The 23,407-nt window shown below is 41.0% G+C and overlaps 1 protein-coding gene across 2 annotated transcripts in view; it reads right to left on the bottom strand.

Moving 5' to 3' along the window:
* The window catches only part of dync1i1a (dynein cytoplasmic 1 intermediate chain 1a), a 58,173-nt gene that overhangs the window by 24,735 nt on the left and 10,031 nt on the right, over positions 1-23,407 (bottom strand). For both annotated transcript variants that reach the window (XM_078267427.1, XM_078267425.1), the window contains 4 exons: positions 8,970-9,065; positions 6,462-6,633; positions 5,208-5,307; positions 4,433-4,558 (listed from right to left, as the gene is read on the bottom strand). In XM_078267427.1, the coding sequence (XP_078123553.1) occupies positions 4,433-4,558; positions 5,208-5,307; positions 6,462-6,633; positions 8,970-9,065 (494 nt within the window). The remainder of the gene's footprint in view (positions 1-4,432; positions 4,559-5,207; positions 5,308-6,461; positions 6,634-8,969; positions 9,066-23,407) is intronic.

Below are 23,407 nucleotides of genomic sequence, written 5' to 3'. Positions count from 1 at the left end.
TGGTTTCTGGCAAGGAGAGAGAAATACCAAGCAGAGTCTCAATTTCACCAGGCAAAGAATGAGGGTTTGACGGAGCGAAAGCATGAGGAGGAGGCTATGGGAACACAAACAAGCCTTTCTCTGCCTCTTAGAGCTCATTTTTCCAAACAAATTTATACCTAGAATATTGCGATATTTACATAATTCCTAAAACATTGAACTCTTTCTTTAACTCAAACTCTAAACCAAACTGCTGATGCATGACTATTAAATAAAGAACAGTACCTAAATAAAACGAAAAAGTTCCCTGATTCAGGTCAGAAAAGAATTTGACCACGACTTAAATGTCAAATTTTGATTCTCAAGCTTGGTACTTAAAGTCCAAGTATTGGATTCAATACCCAGACTTCTTGCATAATGCTCAACAGACATTGGAAAGATTGGCTGCTTCTATTTATTTTTCATATAAAACAACCTCTGATCAGCACAGCTAAAGATGTACAAAATAATATAATTTACCACAACATTCATCAATCAACATCAACAGCCAGTAGAAGCTACATCCTTATAGTGTGCCACAAATTAAATACAGCCACACAGTCTTAACCCATGTGCTCAGCAAGCACTTACAGGACTTATCTGCTAAGCTTTCTAAACACAATGCAGCTGCATCCTCCAAAGACAACAGTGCAATAGCATTATTCACAGGCCTTCTCTAACTCTCTACATTCGCCTACTCTCCTCCTCCTGCTCTGCTTCTCTTACTCAACCTTTCTGGAAGTGTCAAAGGGCTCGGGACTGACACAAGGCAGCAAGATATTAATAAAAATATGACTGAGTGCAATGGGATATGACAGTAGCGGCGGGGGTTGTTACAGGGAGGCGTGTGGTTTGAGGGGTTCAGTAGAGGTTTTAAGTCAAATGGGCCCTTTAATGTGGTGTGACTTTGCCCACTTGAGAGGCTGGTGTGAAGTTACAAGATTGGACCCAACTGGGATGGGGCGATGATGGGTCCAACTGCTGAGAGGGATGTGATGAGGGGAGGCATGCTCAACTGGTACCAGAATCCACAGCAGCGGCAGCCCCTTTCCTAAAAAACAAACCCAACCCACACACTGATGGACTGCACACTTCCTCCACTATATCACAGATCAATGGCTCCTAAAGTGGGGTCATGAAACTGCCAGGGGTCCTTAAGGGGATTGTTCAAGGCTCCTTAGTATACTGAGATATTGTTTAATTTCAGATTTAGTTTATTCACACAAAATCAAGCAGAGTTAGAGAACAATGATACATTTAATTTGTATAAACATTGTATTGTATAATAAAAGAAGTTTTAGTATAAAGATGTGTAAAACTGAATCTATATATGAAAACTGTTTTGAGCAGATATTTTGATGTCTCCAGTGAAGCTAAATACCATTTTTCACTATAAATGCCAAATGGAATTGATAAATCTGCAGTTCAATTATTTTGAAATCTGACTTTAAATAGCTTTTAATGGTTTTCATATTTTAGTTTTCATGCCAAAAGACCAAAACAAAATCCACATTACAGGCAACTGACCATGCAACCATGATAACAAGCGAGAAAGCCACAGTATTCATGTGAATGTCTGTAATAAAGAAGGTAAGGTAAAGATGCAATATTACAAAACTGCTGCATATTGCAAAAAATGCTAGTGCACTTGCCTAAAGTCAGACACACAGAGACTCCTCCCAAAATCAAACCAATACCAGCTTTTAAATGTTTTACTTTGCACACCAGCAAGTCAAGGACATAAATCCCAACAATGCTACCTCAAAGAAAAAAACCCAGCTAATTAACAAATGCTTGTGTAGTGTCCAGTGCAAATAAACAAGGTCTGTGTAACAGTCAATAATCTGTATTAAAATACAGCTCCAAAAAGTCCAGAAACTAATAAAACTGCAGTGGAAACAACAGAGTATCTAACCTGAACAAGAAAATGTTCCCTTGTTTCAGCAAAAGCATTTAAACCCTGAATAAGAGGTTGTATGTTGTAAAAAAGGACAGTTTTTGCATTGCTAAGCCCATTCACCAAACTGCGCACAGCCAGAAATATAGAAGCTTGACCTCACCAAAACCCCATCTGAAACATGAAGCCTTCCATAAGCCATAGCCTTATACAATAAAGCCCCTGCTGAACCAGACCTCAACCACAAACCCCAACCCTCCAATACCGACCCAGCACTGTCATTCTTTTGTATCGTCCACACAGACACGCCACAGCCTTTACACGTGTGCACGATACTCACATAAACATGTGCATACACACAGATAGTATTCAGCCATCTACCTATCCATCCACCAGATCAAAGCTGTGTCAGATGCAAGGAGGAAACATGTGAACAGCTTGGTGCTCTGTTCTTTTAGCTAAGGATGTGGAGGGTGGAAGGTGAAAAGAAAAATAGAAGAAAGTAGAGAAAGAGAGGAATGAGGCACCCAGTCCTGTGGTTTTGGGGGGTTAAACGGCAGAACATGCTCACACATTAAGAGCCATCTGATCCACGGCTAACTAGGGAGTCGCGACTCTGTTTGCATTGCAAAAAAGGCCCCGCAGAAAGAAAGAGCAAGAAAAAATTTCTCTACTCCTCTTTCCTCTCGTCTAACCGCTCCTGTGCTCCTTTCACCCAAATCCAACAGTGACAGGGGAAGTCATGGCTGATTCCAAATGACTTGCAACCTCTTCTTTCTTTTTCTTTCCAATCTATTTTATTCTATCTTCGTTTATCCTCTACTGTTTATATGAGCACTCCATTTCTAAGTCCCTGCTCATTCGCTACCCACTATCTCTTTCTTTCTCGGTTTTTTCTTTCATTCACTTTTTTTTCTCCCCCCATGAAAAGACCATTGCACAGCCCCAGGCCACACTAACTCACTGACTAACATGGGGGTGGTAGGAAAGTGCGGCAGTGGAGTTTCTGTTCTCTCTCAGTCTTTTCTCCATCTGATATCACTTCATCTAATGCACATCTTTCCAGTAAACACTCACTTAAAACAAATCTCAGCATGTGGACAAGTCGACTAGGTTTGTAGAAGTGGATTGTATGAGTTGGAGAATCAAAAGCAAACTAATGTTGATGATTTGTTATGTCACAGATAACTATTTCTCTGTTTTTAATGCAAACAGATGGCATTGTATTCCAGTGATCCCATCTCCACTTAAACTTCAGCACAGCTCACCTCTGTTGTACACATTTGCAGCTGATTGCCCCCTTTTGATAAACTGAGCACTTTATCAGCTGCTTACACAAATACCCATGTTCCCAAACGTCTATTATTCAACGTTGATGGTTCACAGATCAGCATGCTCAGAAACCACATTGTTAATAAAGTCAGATGTACTGTACATATTCCATCAGAAAACCACATGGAAAAACTACTGAATCTTACAGCTACAAGATGCATCGCTGTAATCTATCCGTAAGACCACATGGATTTCAGCAGCGGCATAAATTATGGTGCAGTAAAAGAACGGAGTGCTTTAAAAATCCATTACGGAGCTAGACTTCTATGGCAAGCTTCATATCGAAATATGTGCATGCAGCGTGCGGTCTGCAGGAATATGTGGTTCTGTATGTGTGTGAAAAAAGGAGAGAAAATCAATTTCTCCTGTTTGGATGAAGCTTAAACCTGAGAGAATGTGTGTGCATTTCTAACATTATTTACCGAGCAGTGAGGTGACCTACTAATACTATTACAGGTGTATTTCCACATTTGCAGTGACGACAAGGAAGACTTAATAATTGGGAAACGCAGCACTGCTGACATTAGACGCATCATCAATGTGGGTGGGCTAACACACATGTGGCAGCGTTGGATTAGGAAGTGGTAGGCCACATCATTTTACTACCAAGACCTCTCTATACGGCCTCGCTTGTCTCGTGGGAGCCGTGAAGCCCTCACACCCAATCCTTCTATCCCTTTTCTCAGTGTCACTTGCTATGAGCATCTCACCCATCAGTGGGTTTCTTTCTTTCCCAAAACCTATGTTTCGTCTATTAAAACTGGCCTCCAGTGGCAGCGTTCAGCTATAATCCAATCTGGAGGGCCAAATGAATGCATGTGGAGCTGCCTTTCATTTCCCTTTCCTCCGCTCTTTACTTTTCAATCACAAAGGGGCTGTCATTTTAGGGTAGAAAAGAGGAACAAGCTGTAGATTACCGGATGGACCGACTGTTGGGTTGTCAGATAAGGTATGAAAAATAAAAAAGAAGAATAGTGCTCAAGAAGATGAGAGGACGATGGAAGATGTTTTGTTGTTTTTTTAGCATGTATCTCTGTGGCAGTTGTTTGTAGGTTCATGCTGGCAACAAACTACCCACAGAACAGAGGAAACATACACAAAGAGCAAAACGAACGTCATATCCTGCCATCATATATAATAGTTATAGTTATGGAAATATGTGTGAGGTTTGATAAGTTTAAGTACCTGACAGTGAAAAATGTACTCTGGTGTAGCCTTCTTAAATTTGATGTTCCATACTAGGGCAACACCATCCGGTTCATGAGGAGCATCTTCATTATTGTTATATGAGGCAACCAGCAACTCAGGATACTGACAGAGAGAGAGAGGGGGGGAATCAACAGTGAATGTTATGCTGCGTTCCAGACACACTTTTTAGCCCGTAAGTTACGACTTCAAGTCACGACTCACAACTTGGTAGCGTTCCAGGCAAAGTCACGACAAACCCTTCTAGCTAGCGTTAGCTAGCGGCTACCTAACGTTGACGTTTGATAGCACTAGCTGATACTAGCGTTCTAGTCGGCGACATATTTTGGGCTTCATTTAATAAACATAACCTGTAGTAGTACACAAACGTATGTGTATTGTTTTGATTACAATGTGCGGAATTACTTTACGTTGCCTATTTATGTCTATTTCTCACCTTTAATCGCTGGCGTCTTTACAGCATCAACAGGGGTTGCCATTGTTGTTTATGTGTGTGTGACGTCAAAAACTGTAACTGGGAGTACAACGATCTGTTACGACGAGTTCAAGAGTAGTAAGTTACGGGTTTGACTGCCGTTCCAGGGCACTTTCAGAAGGTTGTGAAAACACGGGTTACGGGTTGCCTGGAACGCAGCATTAACGCCTGCATAATTGGTGCCAAGACTTGAGAAAGCATTGTTCTGGAAAATAGAAGGAAATGTTTTTAATGCATCATTTGAATTCAAAGGGATATACACAAGGCTGCAGGCCTCACCTGAAGCGACCAGTCAAGGCAGGTGATTACGCGATGTTTCGACCAGTGTTCATCGTAGAAGAGTCGGCTGAAGGACAGACAGGAGCCACTGCCCAAGTCTCTGAAAAAAGGAAGACAGTAGAGAGATAATGTGAGATAACCTGAAAAGAAGATACATAACTATAGTGAGGTTAAGTCAAAAGTAGTCACCTTGGTAACAAAAGTTTAAAACAGGTGATGTCTTTGTGTCTAACAACTTAGACAAGCATACAATATTTGTTAATGAAGCTCAGTGATTAAAATAAAAATTGTCATCTTATGTACACAAAAGGCCTCTAAAGGTCCTGACATTCAGGACACAGATGGCCATGCATGTTGCCCAAAGCTTTTAAGATGTGTTGGTTCTAGTCAGCCCTTAACAGCGGCCATCAGCTGACTCAGCGCATTGAATTAACATTGGAAGAATTTGGTGAGAGAGCAGTCTGACTGGCTGTTTACCCTAGTGAGTCAGTCATTTCAGCCAACATGTTGCCTGTGGTCAAACTAGATCTTGTGCAAAATTGTTGCGTCATTTCAGAAAGTTGTATCACCACACATATCTATTCGTTCATGACAACTCTGTCAGGGAAATGTTACCAGACCTTTAGTTGTAAATAGACTCCTATTTGAGTGCTAATTACAACATATTCTGTACATTAATAAGTGTGAATAATCCACGTTGTCTGCAATGCTATGCGAGAATGAATAGTAACAAAACAATGTAGTGAAATGGCGGTCATGTTGTTACAATTTTAAAAATAGAATGTCCATGGAAAAAAAGAAGAGGACTGATGTGAAGCACTTGGCCATGGCTTATTTTAAACATAATCTCTATTTGACCACAGGCTTGATGCTTCTCTGTGGCTGCAGCGGTCAAAGTTGAGTTGCATTCTTCTATAATAGCACAGCAGTATACCAAAACTGCTTTGCACTCTTATAACTTCAACCAATACTTTGATAACCTCCATTTGGAGGCAACTCATCAGATGGATGATCTTTAAGACATAATCGTTGTCAGTTCACAGGAGTTTTAACCCCCTGAGAGCGTGACATCAGCAGTAAGACATGTATTTGAAAGAACAAAGGAGATTCAAGGCCCCTAGAGTGACACAGTGGGCATGAGTCAGTCTTTGCACATTTCATAGTTTGAGGCATGCAAGTAAACACTCACATGTGCTCTTGCATCCAAACACAGACTCTTTCCTCCCTGTCCCCTCTCGCCTCCTCCCTGCTCACCCCTCTTTGTCCTCCAGCTCCCGGCCGCCGTAGTCAAAGAAGATGTTGCTGTCTTCAGCCAGAGCTCTCTCCATCACCCGGATGCTGCAATCGAAGAAACTCTGAAACTCAGAAGAGTGCAGGATCTGCTGCCTCTCCTCCTCTGTCAGCTCCCGCAGAACTGGAAATGAGCCTGGTGGAAGGAACACAAACATAGAGACACAAGCATGTGAGAAAGATTTGTGTGCATGCATTGTGCACAGTGCACACCAACTTTCTAAAGCCCAAAGTGGCATTTTAAAATGTCTTCTTTTGTCCGAACAATGGTCCAAATCTCAAAGATATTACATTTATTATAGTTATTAAAATGTGGCACGGTGGTGCAGTGGTGAGCACTGTCGCCTAACAGTAAAAGGGTTCTGGGTTCAGCTGGTGGCACGTTCTCTCTGTGCCTGCATAGATTCTCTTGGGATGCACCAGCTTCCTGTCCAGTATACTATTCGTAACTTTTTTTGCTACGAAATCTCTCTCTATTTTTTCTATCCATATTAACAAACAAATATGCCATTTAAAAACAAGTAAAAAAATAAGTAAATAGTATTTGATGGTACCTGCAAAATAAAGGTATGTTTTTATTTTGAAATAGCTGTCAAAACAACACAATTACTGTTCAAGAGCCTTAAAATGAGAAATGTTTTATTTTATTGTTTTATAATTTATATTTATTCTATTCAACTGACATTGTGACATTCTACTTTTAATCACTGACAACAGTGCAAATGCCTTGCTGTATCTTACTGTACTGTGTGCAGTACTGTCATGTCTAATTCTGTAAAACAAAGTACATCATGTGTTTCCAATGTCTTATTAACATTCACTTTATCCCTATCAAAACCAGAATCACATTCAGGACATAATAAACTACAAACAGGTCCTAATGCATCTTTTCTAATAAAACCCTACAGTAAGAACTTCATAAACAAGAGAATAACAAAGCCCTCTGAGCGTCCCGCCTCCCTTTGAACGTAATGGCTGCACAGCACGGCGTCCAGTTTTTGAAGTCACTGTCCCCAAGCACACATGCGATTCTAGACACACATATAGTCATATAATATATATCGACCTTTACCCTGCCTCTTGACTTTGATCCCCCACATCCCTTTGTATTTCTTACGAGTTGTCAGAAAAAACCCAGTGAATCGAGTGGCAGAGATCAAAGGCCAGACCTTCTAATAGGCCAGGATGGAGAGGAGACGGATGACTATGGGTTTATGAGAGTGTGTGTGTGTGTGTGTGTGTGTGTGTGTGTGTGTGTGTGCGTGTGTGTGCATACATCTGTTTATGTGTGTGTTTGAGTCGCATTCAGTACAGTCAGGATTGTGTTTATGCATGTATATTAAGATGTGTATCCATCTGTGTGTCCATTACGTGTTGTATTTTTACCCACCCAAAGATATTACATATTTCACTACATGAACCATCCACATACGATTGCACACACGCACTTCTCCATTCCTCTCCACTTTGAAGTGTGGTCGGGGTCAGTGCTGACCCCCACATGCCATGGAGCTGATATGATGTACCCGCCTTAACCCCTACCGTAACCTACCCCCATCCTTCCATCTGATACACCCACTAACTGGCAGAGGGTGTCACACACAAGTGACAGAGTTTCGGGACAGTTTGACCAACGTGAAAAATCGAGGGAAGGAGTAGAGTGGAGGATAAAGATTTGGAAGTTTTATGTTTGCAGTAATTGGGGGTACAACTGCTACATAAAGTTAATTTATGCATGAGGAAATTTACTGAATTTAAAGTGGCCATATTATGCTCATTTTCAGGTTCATAATTGTATTTTGAGGTTGTACCAGAATAGGTTTACACGGTTTAATTTTCAAAAAACACCATCTTTTTGTTGTACTGCACATTGCTGCAGATCCTCTTTTCACCCTGTGTGCTCAGGTCTCTGTTTTAGCTACAGAGTGAGGCATCGCACTTCTATCCCATCTTTGTTGGGAGGCGCACATGCGCAGTAGCTAGGTAAGGATCACATCATCTAGCTGTTTGTTTCTACAACTTCAGTAGTATAAGGCAGGATTAGCCTGGAGACTTCTTCTAAATGAGGGCGCACTTCCAACTGTGCGTGGAATACCTGCAGAACAGGGACATATAAGTAGTTATTTTGTAGATTATGGTGAACTAGTGTGTGTTGTAGCAGTGTTTTGCCATTCAGAACGAGGCGGATAACCGTTAGCCACCTCGTTTCGGCTAGTGACGTTAAAAGCCCTGCCGATTTTGAACAGCTCACCCGAAGACTGAAGGCAGGTTACATTCAGAAACCCGTATCTCACTCAAAACAGCATGGATGTTTTTTTTCCCCCAAGTTTGTATGCGTGTGGAAGCACCAGAGACACAAAATAACACCCTAAATCCCAGAAAAAGTGATTTTTTTCATAATATGGGCACTTTAAGAACACTCAATTAATGAGGTGGTTAACCATTTTTACTCAGTCCATCCATGCTTTGTACCTTCTTTGTTTTCCCTGTTGTCATCTTCATCCTGCTGCTCCAACTCGGTGCCTGGCTTTGCCTCCATCATCTCCTCATCTTCCTCTTCCTCCTCTACTGAAAGAAAGAGAGAGAGAGCACTCATGTTAATCAACAGCTGTTCCAATTTTCCTCGACCTCCCGCTGTGTACTGCCTTCCCCTCTTCTTAGCAAAATAATCATTCCCAGACATGCACTGGTACACCTGACTAACTAACATTTGGTCCAAATGGGTTTCATTTACAAACACAGACACTCATATTTCTTTTTAGAATTCATAAATGCAAAGCATAAATGCTGCAGAGTTTCTAGTACAGTTGCATTTGTCCAGAATATTAAGTATACATTGTCTTGGGAAATAAAAACTACACGAAACAAGAAGCCCATGCCTATATCCCTGTTGTAGCTGTAGCATGTGATCACATGATCTGTGGACATTTGTGGACATTGTGCACACAAATCACACACAGACAGCAGGAAATGTCAGAGTTGGTGCGCTCTCCTCTTTTTCCTCTCACCTTTGACCCCAAGGAAAAAGATCCAATGATGTGTTTGTGTGTAAAAGGGGATTCCCTCCAATCAGGCTCTGCAATTACGCTTGCCTCTCCAGAATTTGTTATAAGTGTGTGCTGTGCCGTGTGTGTGTGTGTGTGTGTGTGTGTGTGTGTGTGTGTGTGTGTGTGTGTGTGTGTTTGGGAGGAGGTGGGGTTCAAGTATGAAGGGTTACTGTTAACATAGGCACCTGCTTGTCAGCTACTGCCCCCCCCCCAACAAGCCCCCACACCCCTCAGGGTATGTGTTGGTAACCCTTGCCAACCTCTCCTCCTCTTTTCTGCTGCTCCCTCCCTCCGAAACAGATGCTGAGTCGGGGGGCCTCTCTCAGAAGACCTCTTAACACCCTGACACTGTGACCAGACACCTGTGATCTGCCAGCATACATGCTACACACATACAATCTGTCTTTCTCTCTCTCTCTCAAACACACACACCCGGGGCCCTTGCCTGCAGTGCCAGGGGTGGCGAGGGGTTAACTGGCGCAGGGTCAAGCTGACAACAACCGCTCAGTCCAGTGGGAGGAAGTGACTACATCACACCCTCAGACGTGTCATGTCTCTCTCACACACAGAAACAGACACACAAACACACACACACGTTGGGGTGTGTTTAACTCAGCTGGAGTATGGCCCAGGGCACTGTCAAAACCACTTGCTCAAGGGCTGCTCTTGCACCGGATGAACTGTCCTAACATCACTTGGGCTTGCCTGAGCTTTTGATGAACTCAGTGCTGCTCTCTTAAAAGGTACAAATACGAGTATAATTGGTGGAGCACATTTCTTTCTATTATCATTGCACTAATTTCTGGCATTTTTTTATTCATTATTTTAGGCTTCTTTCATCCTGTCTTTGTGTTTTCTTTTTTACTACCAAGTTAAAGTTTTTGATATAAGACTTTTCATTTTCATACTGTGTATGTGTATATAATAAATGACTAAGCTAAATCAAACACATAGCGGTGAGGCTCAGTCCAAGTTGGTGGTTACCAGCCAGCTGTAGTGATCCAAACACCAGTGACCCACCAGTATGGAGGAGAGACCATAGAGGACCAGACAGGCAGACTGCCAGACTAGCTCCATGTCGGAGCTGCCAAAACAGACAAGCAAACAGAGACGCTCAGGAATACCCTTTTTTCAGGGCCTTTTGTCACTTCCTCCATGCTTCAGTTTGTAAAGCTTTATTTCTCTCGAATGTTGTTTTTTGTCATCAGTCTGTTTGTCATCACTGTTTTACTCCACAAACTGTTGACATTACTCTGCAAAGGCTCCAGGATGTGAAAGAGAAACAGCAATCGGGGTGCTGCTAACTAGCATTGGGTAGATACATTACAAACTTCTATTCTATTCTATATTCGTGACCTTACGTGACCAGTCCAGTGGTTGGAATGTGTGGTGATGGGGATGGGAGGAGCGTGTGTAGAGGAGAGAGACCACATTGAGGAGCGGTCAAACTGTCAACCCCAGGGACCACAGGACTCTGGAGCAAGGCAGCATGATTCATTGCCTATGGGTTACCTCACTGAGGGGAGACGGTCCAATTCCTGTATTAAGATACTGCTGATGCCGTTTCCAGCGGCCATGCATCAAGTTGTTCTGTCAGAGGCCCGCACTAAAAATATCCTGGCTATTTCCTTTGAATGGAAATTTTCTGAAGTACATTTCTGTGTGTGTAACTAAAGCAAAAACTATATTGCAGTAAATAATAATGGAAAGTAGGACTCATGGGTTGGAAATAATAATATAACACTGTATGTAAAATGTACATGCAAAAACACACGGAGCCACAACAGGCTTTCCTGTCGAGTTGCAAAAGAAGCAGGGAGGGGAAATCAAAAGAGACAATCTTCCACAGTTTGAGTGCGTCTTTCTCGTTTCCACCTCTTTTCAGTCATGGGATGCTTTCTCTTTCCACCTGCCGCTTAATACCGCTCCTCGCTGCAGGACAACAGGTTAACTGGTATCCTCCCCCTCGCCACAGATGGGGGTCCACCTTGATGAAAATCCATTTGGGGGCTCCCGTTTTGGCCCGCTACACACCCGGGGTAATGATATCCTCGGTAGCCTGGGGCCGTCACATCTGGCTGCCTCAATCTTCTCCTGGCTGCTTACTCATGCTGGCCCAGTCAATTCAGAACAACCCAGCAGGTATGTAGACACAGATTTACAGTGTGGCGATAAAAACACAAGTACACACACACACACACACACACACACACACACACACAAATGTGTGAATGTGTTTGTAAATGCATATGCACACACAAGCATGTAATATTGATTCATCTGCAGAATAAATCGGCAAAATAAAAAAAGTGAAAAAAAATGCCAATCACAATTTCCCAGGATCCATGTTGACATCTTCAAATAGCTTTTTTAGTCCAACCAACAGGCCAACAGCCAAAATACCTGCCTTACTATCATAGAAGACTAAATATATTTACATTACAGAAGCTGGAGCCAGTGAATCTCTCATTTTTGTGTACAAATTACTACAATTACACAATTATAAAAACAGTGGAAACATAAGTAATAGTATAAGTGTTTGTGATATTCTGACATTGTGCTTGTTTTCCTGCCCTTATACAGAGCTTGTCCAAAGATAGGTCACTCTTAACCCTGTCAGACAGACAAGAAGTTAGCTAGTAAATAAAATGCAACTAGCTACTGTATTGAAGCTAATAAACACTTTAATATTAAGTTTTCTGTGCATGACGCTTTTGTTTGCCAGTATAAGCATCGTTTATGCTTTTATGAACCAACAGAAGAGTGAAATAGTTCAAGTGAGAGTAATGGGCTGATCTGTTTGTGGAATAAAGAAAACAATCTTAATGAAGGCTGATGCACCGCTGAGAATTTAATTAACTTAAACATCTTGTATTATTTCACAGTATGCAGCTACTATTGAGCATGTAGAGAGTTTTAAATTTACTGACAGCATATAAAAGATACACGCTGTCTTCTGCTCCCCTTCGGCTAGTACATAAAGCACAATGGCATGGTGTGTCACGGCAATAATGTGTTAGCATGTTTTCTGTTTGGTAAGGATCAAAGCCTTCGCTGACCTTATATTCTGAACTCAATCCACAGTAAGTGCTAGTGTGCTGAAATGTCTAAGCGCATGCTTGGAGCGGTTGGCGTAGTTATCAAAGAGCTGCGCGTGTGTGTGTGTGTGTGTGTGTGTGTGTGTGGAGGGGAGGATGAGACCAGGCCTCAAGTTTGTCATTGACTACATTGTGGGGGCAGAGGCGCAGACTTATTATAGCAGTATGGAGGTGACTGCTAAACTGAGTCACGCATAATCAAAGTTGACAGAACTCATAATTTTTTTATAGATCTCTATTGTATTAATCACAAAGAAAGAGAGATACTGATATGATGAAGAGGCGGTGGAAACAGGAAGAGGGACACAAAAGAGAAATGCAGCAGGCTTTTGGGGGATCCCACACACTGGGAATAACCCTACAACATTACACACACACACACACACACACACACACACGCACAGTTCGCAGGGGTTCTGGGAGGTTGGCTGTTGAGAAGACCACAACACAAGCACTATGCAGAGGAGTAGGAGGAGGCTGACATGACTTGAAAGGCTCCTCTAATGTGGCCCTGGCACGACACACACACACACACACACACACACACACACACACACACACACACACACACACACACACACACACACACACACACACACACAAACGCATTAACTCCACTGAGAACAGCTCTTATTGTTAGAGACAGACACAACACGCACACGCTCACACTACATCCACTTCACCTCTGCATATATTACAAATGACCTGAGGCATCAGGGGAATTTTCTCACTTTAATTTGTCCCACCTCTAGTAATATAATCCTTGTTATCCAAAGGATTTATCTAACCACAATGATTTTATACGACTGAAATAATAATATACTGTAGGTCAAAGTAAAATGACGCAATTCTAAATCAAATGTGATATGACAAGCCTACGGGCAGTTTCTCTTGCCACACGGGCAACTATTTTTAACATGAACATTTTTTAAAAGATACTAATCGATAGAATGATTTTGTAGAAATCTAGAAAACTGTATAAAATCGACACTAAATGAATACAGCAAACAGTAACATCGGGAATACAGTACTTTGGCTCTTCTTTATCACACCATTTTTCATCCTGACTTATTTTGAGTATATACCCAGAGATTAAATTAGAGATTTTCAATGCTTTAGACCAGTTAACTGTCCAGGCAACCTAAGACAGGTCACTACGTTTTGTTAATAAACAGCTGGACTCACACAAAACTCTTTTTCTGAACACGGAGAAACACTGCCAACATTTTAGGGACCTCTTTCAGTCTGGTTGGACAGCAAATTGATGGGTTAGAGCCAGCCGCGGAGTAAAGTCGAACAGATCGTTTTCTGAGAGTTGAGAGGACAAGAATCTCATTGATCTGTCGATGGTCAAGACAGACAGAACAGACTGTAGAGAAAAGTGTAACAAAATGGCATAAACTGAGTGCACAGTTGCAACTTATTGCAAGTAAATTGTACTCCAGAGACATAACACCACTTAAGACACATACAAAGTCAGTCAAATGTTAAGTATTTGCTTGTTAAATACTTAACAACTTTTTTCCGCATAGAGAGGCCCAGGATTTTACTTGGTAAAAGACAAAGTGACAACTCATAATCCTCTAAAGCCTTTTACTTTAATTTGTTAATTTCTTTAAGTTTTTTTTGCCTTTCCATTTGTTTTTAATAGAAAATAATGCTTTATATTCACCATGGTTCATCAAGTCATGATTACCACAGTAGGGGTAAAAGTATTCGGCACATACACACACATTAGCAGCAAGACCTGGTGTAAAACTGGTGAGGGTAAAAACCGCAGGATGATTTAGATTAATTCATCTCTTCACCACACTTCCTCACACTGATCACACAAACGTACACACACACACACACACACTGATGTGTGTGTGTGTATGTTTGTGTGTGTTTTCAAGTCTATGTACACCCGAGTCTACACCATATCCACACATGCATGCCATCACATAATCAGCTTTCATTAATTCAGCCCATTCAGGTCTTTGGGGGTCTGTGGCAAACTCTGCTGTGTGCTGTGGGTGCAGTCTGAGTAGATTCTCTCCCCATCTCCTTCTCTTTTTCAGCTCCCCCCACCCATTCTCTCTCTGTCTCACCCCCTTCTCTTTCTAGCAGTGCCACCCAAGCATGGCCCCGACCCAGACCCACATCTTTAAACTGAGCCATCATGCCACGCCATGCTCTGAGCCCAGCCGCAAGACCCTGATTAAAACCCATGACTTCAAACTTTCCAAACTGTCAAAAACCCAGTCAGAGAGAGAGAGAGACAGACCAACAGTCTTACATAAAATCACCGCTGTGGCATCTACTCACTTTTCAACGCGTCATCTGAGCTGGGATTTGTGTCACTCAGATATAGGGCTGTGTGTATGTGTGTTTGTGAGTGTGTGTGGCTCAGATGGTGATTGGAGGTCTGCGTTTGCCACTTGGATGACGATGGTGTTTCATTTTGTTTTAATGAGGGACGGAAGGACTGATGTTTTTATAGGCCTGCTAAAGGTTGATGCTTGGGGTTGAATACTTCTGGATTGTACTAAAATAGACACACATATCCACAGCAACTCAGCAACACTGTCAAATAAATATATAGACCTATATTATGAGTCAAAGAAAGCACAGTCCTTAAATATAATATGTCAAATCAAATTAAGACTTTAAAAGTCACCATGTTTCAGATTAATTGTAAAACTGTTATTCTATGATACCATAATTTAATTTCAGCTGATACTCATTTATAATAAAAATCTCTGACGCTTCTGGTTTGTGAGAAAGAGGAAGCCCTCGAGTACATGTGTCAAGAGTGCTCCCTGCTGGAGAGTTGCAGAATAGCATGCCACACTGCAGCCAAACAGAAAAACCAGCATTGTTATCAAATTTCACTTCAATCAACTGTCAAGCTATAAACTGTGATAATGACCAGGGAAATTTAAACGAGAAAAAAAAAGTGAGCTGATTTGAAAGCCTGTTAAATTTCACCGGGGTGGACTGAAGAACTATTGAAAACAAAATTACGTAGTTTCAACCTAGTTTATTTTGACTTGACAAATAATATGTGGGATTAATATGTTAATTGACTTACTGTGTTAAAAGGTTTGGTCTGTTTAAGGTGCCATTTCTAAAAAAATAAAAAATAAAAAATGGGAGTATAACAGTCAAAAGGCTCAATTATGCTTAACAAAGGGTTAAAAAAACATCAAACTGAAACAACTAAAATGAAGCATGCAGGGCTATGAGCTGCAGGCTAGCTGTGGCAGTGAACCGCTACCCTCTCAAATGAAAATCCCTGGAGAGTCGAAGGGTTCTCGTAGTACAAGCGAGACCACCCAGGCAAACGTTCAAGACACACTGTTTTTTTACACATGTATAAAAAATGCAACAAGGAGGGGGAAGGGTGGGGCACACATGTCAAAAAGTCAAGTTCAATGAGATGGAAGCGAAAAGCAGAAAAAAGAAAACATTTGAAAAGAGAAAAAAAGGGACACATGAAACTGTATTCCTACTCATCTAAAGCACTCATCAGATGGCAAATATTATTTTGGATGATGGCCATTTTGCTAAAGAGAGAGAGAGAGAGCGAGAGAGAGAGAGAGAGCGAGAGAGAGAGAGAGAGAGAGAGAGAGAGAGAGACAGAGGGAGGGAGATGAAGAAGGGGTTCATGTAACTTATTATATGGTGGTCATAGGGGAAAATTGCAATCATCTGTGACTCACTTGGAATACCTTACGCACTGTGAAAGACATTAGTTTTTCTCTAATATCAAGAGGTTCTCTGGGTTTTAATGCTATGGCCATTTTGACAGAAACCGCTAGGGACCCTACATCAATTTTGTAAGTGAAACAGGAGTGAAGGCTTTGCCCTTTCGAGGGCGATGACGATGATAGTAAAATTCAGAGTTGTTCCATGAGGAGAGAAAGTGAGAAGCATTGGTCGATTATGTGCGTCTGCAGGGGAAAGATGAGGGGAGATCATAATAGCAAAACCCAAGTCTGATCTGAAGTATCAGGTTGTGCAGCATGTGTGTGTGAACATGCACGTACAGCACAGTCACACTTGGTTTAAATAGTATCTATAGAAGCGGCTACCTCAAGGCAATCACTAGTCCACATTTCCAGAAGTCACCAAACATAAAAAGGCAATTCTAAAATGTACTTTCAGTAGGAAATTCAAAGTAAAAAACTACATTTTGTTCAGAGTCCTCTGGGTAACTCACTGTGGTTATTCTCTATTTGCCTTGACTATTGCCCTTAGAAAACATTCACATTCTCTCTCTCACACACACACACACACACACACACACACACACACACACACACAGTTCAGTCTGTTGTAGCCGACAACAACAATGTATGAGACAAGCACTTCCATATGTTGCTGCATGCATACACACATATATGTACATACACAGACACATACAGAAACATATAAGTACCTTACCATGCAAAGCACACACTCATGCAACCACACTCCTCCCTCCAGGACCTTAAAGACTGCCCACAAACCCTTCAGTCATATCGGTTTTGTATGGACTGGGAGTGTGTTACATTCACTGTTTTTATTTAAATGCATCGCTGCTTCACTGGATTGTAGAAAATGCCAAAGGCAGACACAAGATAAATTGAATGAGGGAATTTAAAGGACCTCAGCCTGCTGCCCAACAGTAATGTTTTCCCTCCTGATTATGTCTTGCAGGAGAAACTAGACAAAATAAAACAGCTACAATCAATCATTACTTTACATGAGAACAATTATGTGCAACTGCTAATAAGCTGTCATTAAGCTGTTTACACAACCCTACATTTTATGTGGTTACTGTACTTACTGCATTGTTAACTGTCACCCACTACACTCTCACAACTTCAATACACTTCTTTAAATTATTTGTCAGATCACAGTGCATATTCTCTGACTTGTTTATCGATTAAACTCAAATAGTTTTGCAAGTTGTCAACTTTCAACATTTGACACAGAAATATTTTGATAAATAAAAGGTATTAAAGGGATAGTTCTGATATTTTGAAGTGGGGTTGTATGAGTTACTTATCCATAGTCAGTGTATTAGTACATGGACGTTGGTGTTTTAAAGGGTTAGTTCGGATTCACCAAAGTCACACAATAACGTACTAACTAACCGATCGAGGGAGCCGTCGAGCAGAAACTCCTGTGTCCTGCAAGGTAAAATTACTGTTTTGGTCAAAGGGGTCTGGTGGTTTTGAAGAGAGCAAAGATGGATATAACGACTTCAGATCCCCCATCGTAAAGGGCTGCCTGACTGCAACTCAAAATGGTGAACATAGCATACAATTAAATTGATATTGACTTTTTTAGGTGGCCAGAATATATTTTGCTGCTGCCCCCACCCACAGCAGTACATTGCTTAGCTTCTGTGTTGTACCTCATACAACCCCACTTCAAAAAATCAGAACTCCCTTTTAGGTTTTATACCTATATTAGACACATCAGACAAACTCATACGTGTAATATAAACACTTCAATAACCTAGTGATACAAACTATTAAACTCATGAAGTAATGAGTTTCAGATAGATTCCAAAACTTTTTGGTGGACATTTTGTGTACAACTGTTGATAAATATCTACCAGTTCAGGACCTATTGAACCATTTTTAATATATTTAGAAGTTTGTGGGAAAATACATGAAGAAAAAACACTTTAATTGGACCGATATGGTCCAATAGTCAGGATCTTTTCATAAATTTGACGTTTGGTTTCTTAACTGCTCTATTATAGGATTATATAGAGCTCAGGTGAAGTTTGTGCGTGCCAGTGTGTATGTGTGCTTCTGTGTACATTTCTGGTGGTGTGTGCATGCTTGTTTATTCTCATGTAAGTTGGTCTGCACGTGTGTTTACATTTATGAATCTGTATGCTTATGTGTATGTGTGTGAGTACACTCACCAAATGGGTTTTCTCTTGCTATTAGAGCCCATTACCAGTCCACCACATGTCAAAAGAAAGCCACTTATTGCAGTAAATATACTTAAGGAGTGAATTACTGACCAACTATATACTCAAGCTGTACAGACCCTGAAAACTAATGGGCCAGAAAATACTAGAGGGGGGAGAGAGAGAGTCATGCATACATACTTATAAATATGAATGCATGGACATTAACACATACACACTCTTGACCCCATGAACTTTTACCCCTAAAGGGTTTTCCAAAATTGCAACATCATATTCTACCCAAACAAACACACACACACACACACACACACACACACACACACACACACACACACACACACACACAGTAGTGGTTCACTGCAAACAATCACTGCTGTAATATATCTGCTGCAACATCTCTCAGTGGCCTCCACTGCTTCTCCCCCATTTGTTTCTCTTTTGTTCTTCCTCCTCCACTCCTCTGTTTTTTTCTCTGACATTCATCTTTTACATTCTCTCTTTCTCCCTTTCCTTCATTTTGTCTTTATTTCTTTGGCTACCGTTTCACTGAGGCCTATAATGGTTCTTTTAAGGCTCCACTAAGCGAAACCAATTAACTACAAACTGGGTCAGACTACACCCATGCCGACCTGCACGCATGTATACGTGCACAAGCACATGCACAAAATGCCTGCAATCCCCTTGACCTTTCCTGCTCTTGCCAACATCTCAAGCAAGCACACACACACACACACACACACAGATAGTTATCTTTAGAGTAAAAAGAGTGGGTTTGTCAGAGTACTGACATTCACTCCGTTCATGGCCAAGAGCGATTGGCCAGTCCACAGGAGGGATGCAGGGAGAAACAAAGAGAGAGGCATAAAGGTTGCCCACATTTGGCTGAAACTGTATGTGAAAATGTGAAATCTCACCCCCTCCTCCCATGTGTACAGTGTTGAAAACTTGGCTCTACAATATATTGTCAGACCTGAGAAAAATGGAGGTGAAACATTTGAACTGCTATGGTTAAATAGTAGACCCAAGAAAGGGTTCAAATGTGCCTGTGTTCAACAGTGATAATTACGTGTTTTATTTTAGAACCTAAGGACAAAATATAACACAATTTCTATTTAGCACAGGGGAATGTTTTCCTGTAATATATTTAAGACTATCACTACAGAGTAAAGTTTTGGTCAAGCCCAAAAACTTAACTTTAACCTGTCACATTGCGACCGTTGCTGGCCATGGTCTTACCTTTGTTTACTTATATTCAGAGAAATTCAGGAAAAATTACTTTGCAGAATAAAGCTAAGAATGCCAACAACAAAAACAAGACTAGTTCAAAACCTAGTATATTGCTGGACCGTGTATGATCAATGTGTATAATTGTGGCCAAATTGTTGCAGGGATAGGCGTTTCATTTACGGCATTGTTCAGGTGCTTCCGGAAATTCCACCGGATGTCCCTCAATTCGGCCAGATGTCCATCACCTTCCGCTTTTTTGTGTTGGCATTTTAAACTCCGGTCGATTTATGAGGACTATGGTTAACTACTCCTCAGATCTCTGCAGGTTGAATCCAGACATCTAGCTAGACTATCTGTCCAATCTGAGTTTTCTGTTGCACGACTAAAACAACCTTTGAACGTACATGTTCCACCAAAACAAGTTCCTTCCCGAGGCTATTTTGCAGAGGCACCGTTGACGACCAAAGACGATTGCGATTGGTTTAAAGAAATGTCAATAAACCAGAGCACGTTTTTCTCCTATCCCGGAATGCTGTGTGGACTAACCAGTGCAGTGCTGTGAAGGAAGATCTGGCAATGCGAGACTACAGGGATAGTGTCTATAATGTGACTATAGGTATTAAATGTTGATCTGTAGTGGTCACAGTAATATTTGTTTGTTGTGTACAGAAGTAGCTACATGACATGTTCAACATACATTTGGGAGAAATAATTGAGGACTGCTTTTAAATGTAATCATACTTTTTTTCAACAGGTTATTGTACTCGATAACTCATTAAAGTGTTATTGTGTAATTAAAGTTATTTTGTCAAACAGAAAAAAATTAAACCTACACTGTACATTTACTTGTGTCACTGCTGTTGGCGATTAATTTTTTTCTAAATTACATAGGCCTACTTGTTCAACACAGTCATTTATTTCTGAAGAGAGAGCGACACACGGTGCGTGCACACGGTGTGCCGTTCATCATACATGTAGCCTACTCTGCTTGTGCTGCTACAGTAAGCCTGTGCATTAAAGCGCCCATATTATGCTCATTTTCAGGTTCATAATTGTATTTTAAGGTTGTACCAGAATAGGTTTACATGGTTTAATTTTCAAAAAACACCATATTTTTGTTGTACTGCACAGCTCTCTCTCACTGCTGCAGATCCTCTTTTCACCTGGTCTCTGTTTTAGCTACAGAGTGAGACCTCTTTTCTTCTTCTTCTTCTGTACTATCTTTGATTGCACTCGCACATGCAGTAGCTCAGATGTAGATCATGTCAGCTAGCTAGCTCCATAGACAGTAAAAGAAAGGCCGTTTCTACAACTTCGGTCAGTTACAAGGCAGGATTAGCTGGGAGACTTCTAAATGAGGGTGCACATGTAAGTAGTTCTTTTGTAGATTATGGTGAACTTGTGTGTGTGCTTTGCTATTGAGAACGAGGTAGCATGCTAGCATTAGGGTTAGCATGCTACCTTGCGGTTAGCCAGCACGTTTCGGCTTGTGACGTCACAAGCCGTGCCGATTTTGAACAGCTCACTCAGAGACTGAAGGCAGGACACATTCAGAAACCATATCTCACTCAAAACAGCATGGATGGATTTTTTTCAAAGTTGGTATGCGTGTGGAAGCACCAGAGACACAAAAGAACACCCCAAATCCCAGAAAAAGTGTTTTTTTCATAATATGGGCACTTTAAAGTATGTGATATTTCTGCATTAAAATGACTAAAAACGATGATACCTATGTTATATATTTTGTTGAGTTGTGTAGTTACACTATCCCAAATGTTTCCAACAATGTTGATATTTCAATATCGATCGATCCAGCATAATGTTACTACAATGTGCTACATTGACAAGTAGCTAACGCTAATGCTTGGTGGTAATGTTATAAGATTACAAGATAGTACAACACGCTCATAAAGTTATATTTAGTAGGACTGCTTTGACCACTGTTAACAGCACTGAGCTAACCCGCGAATAAGTTCGCCACTTAACGTTAGCTGTATAGATGCTATAGTACGACTAATTTAATGCTAATTTAGCCAGCTAGCACACCCCGGTCTGGCTGCCTCACTCCAGTAATGTTACAACAACAAACACCTTTCCCCCCGGTGCTGAAAACATCCAAAAGGTGACACTGACATGTGAAATATATTGTGATATTGTGGTTTTACCTGCTGGCTAATGTAGGTGTGCTTGATCGCTAACTGGTCATCTACAAATACAAATCGAATCAAGAAAAACGTAATTATGTGACGGACACTGCAGCTATTTCATTAGAATGACTTAGATAAACGTTACTAAACGTAACGTGAATAAAACTTGAATGGATACGTTTTAATCGGCAATGGTCTTTAACAATGAAAACTACAACTCCTATAATGCAACTTCACGCCGTCATCAAAAGTTTCTGTTTACATCCATTGTTTTGATTGAGAAACCCCAAGTGACAGAAAATTATATACTGTATGTTTAAAACGGTTGAAACAGGTGACAACCATGTACTTAGGAAGTTAATCTGATTGATGGGCGATAGCGGAGGTAAAGGTCTGTGGTTGTAGGGCTGGTTCTACGGTACAGTTAGTTTCAGTGTTTATTTAGATTCGGTTTTGGATGAAAAACACATAGTAAATTCGAAACACAAGCCACTTCTCTTTCTTAAGAACATGTCAACATGGTTAGGTAGAGATAGAGGCATGAAACACCAGCTACCCAACACACACTTTGTTTGACCTTAGTAGGTTAGGTTACTATCACACACACCACATTAGACGTTACTTTATTTCCCTGCTATGTCGTTAGACAAAGCGTCCATCCCTTACGACAAGCCGGTCCATTCATACCCATTAGGATAGCGGTAAATAGCTGGAGCCAACCGTGACTGGGTCTAATCCAATTGCCTGACACAATGGACGCTCAGGACAGACAGATCAGTAAGCAGCCAATGGGAAAAGGAACCTACATAGACAGCTACACATCACGATTATAGGAAGGCAATTGGTCACGGAAATGAAAAGCCATATCATTAACTGGTTTAAATGAGAGTCACACACACAAACTCCATGGGAGCTTTAAAACACAAACTCTGTACAACTATACAATTTGATAAAGCTGTATTCAGCCTCCAACACACACACTCCTACAAAGCATACTCATGTCACACACACACGCACGCAACCAGCCACCTACGGGCAGATATGAGAACTGGGGAGGTCAGTAGTTCATGAGGAAAAGAAGTCATGAGAGAATCCCTGAGTCATCAGTCAATTATTTAAAGTGATCACGATGAGACTACACTTCTCCTTCCTTTCACACACACACACACACACACACACTTGATGTGAATATTACAGTTTTAATACAAAAACAACTTCTACATTAAGTAGTGTATCCAGTAAATTCAGGACCTTCCAACATTTCATAGAGATAGTCATACAGATCATATGTAGAAACTTTGATAAAAAATTGATAGAAGCTATAGGATGTGATTTTTTTTTATAAAATACTAATCCTTTTGGGGAATTTTTCTTTTCAGTTTGGCAGGTCACTACAGTCCAACCAGGATCAGTTTGCTAACCTTGCTGACATGCTGAATTACTGTTAAAATGATCCTGAAACAGGTGCTAACAC

Source organism: Sander vitreus, chromosome 14 (genome assembly GCF_031162955.1).
Source record: "Sander vitreus isolate 19-12246 chromosome 14, sanVit1, whole genome shotgun sequence".
In the NCBI taxonomy this organism is placed as follows: Eukaryota; Metazoa; Chordata; class Actinopteri; order Perciformes; family Percidae; genus Sander; species Sander vitreus.
The sequence above is the reverse complement of the archived record's forward strand: the minus strand, read 5'-3'. Positions and strand labels throughout refer to the sequence as shown.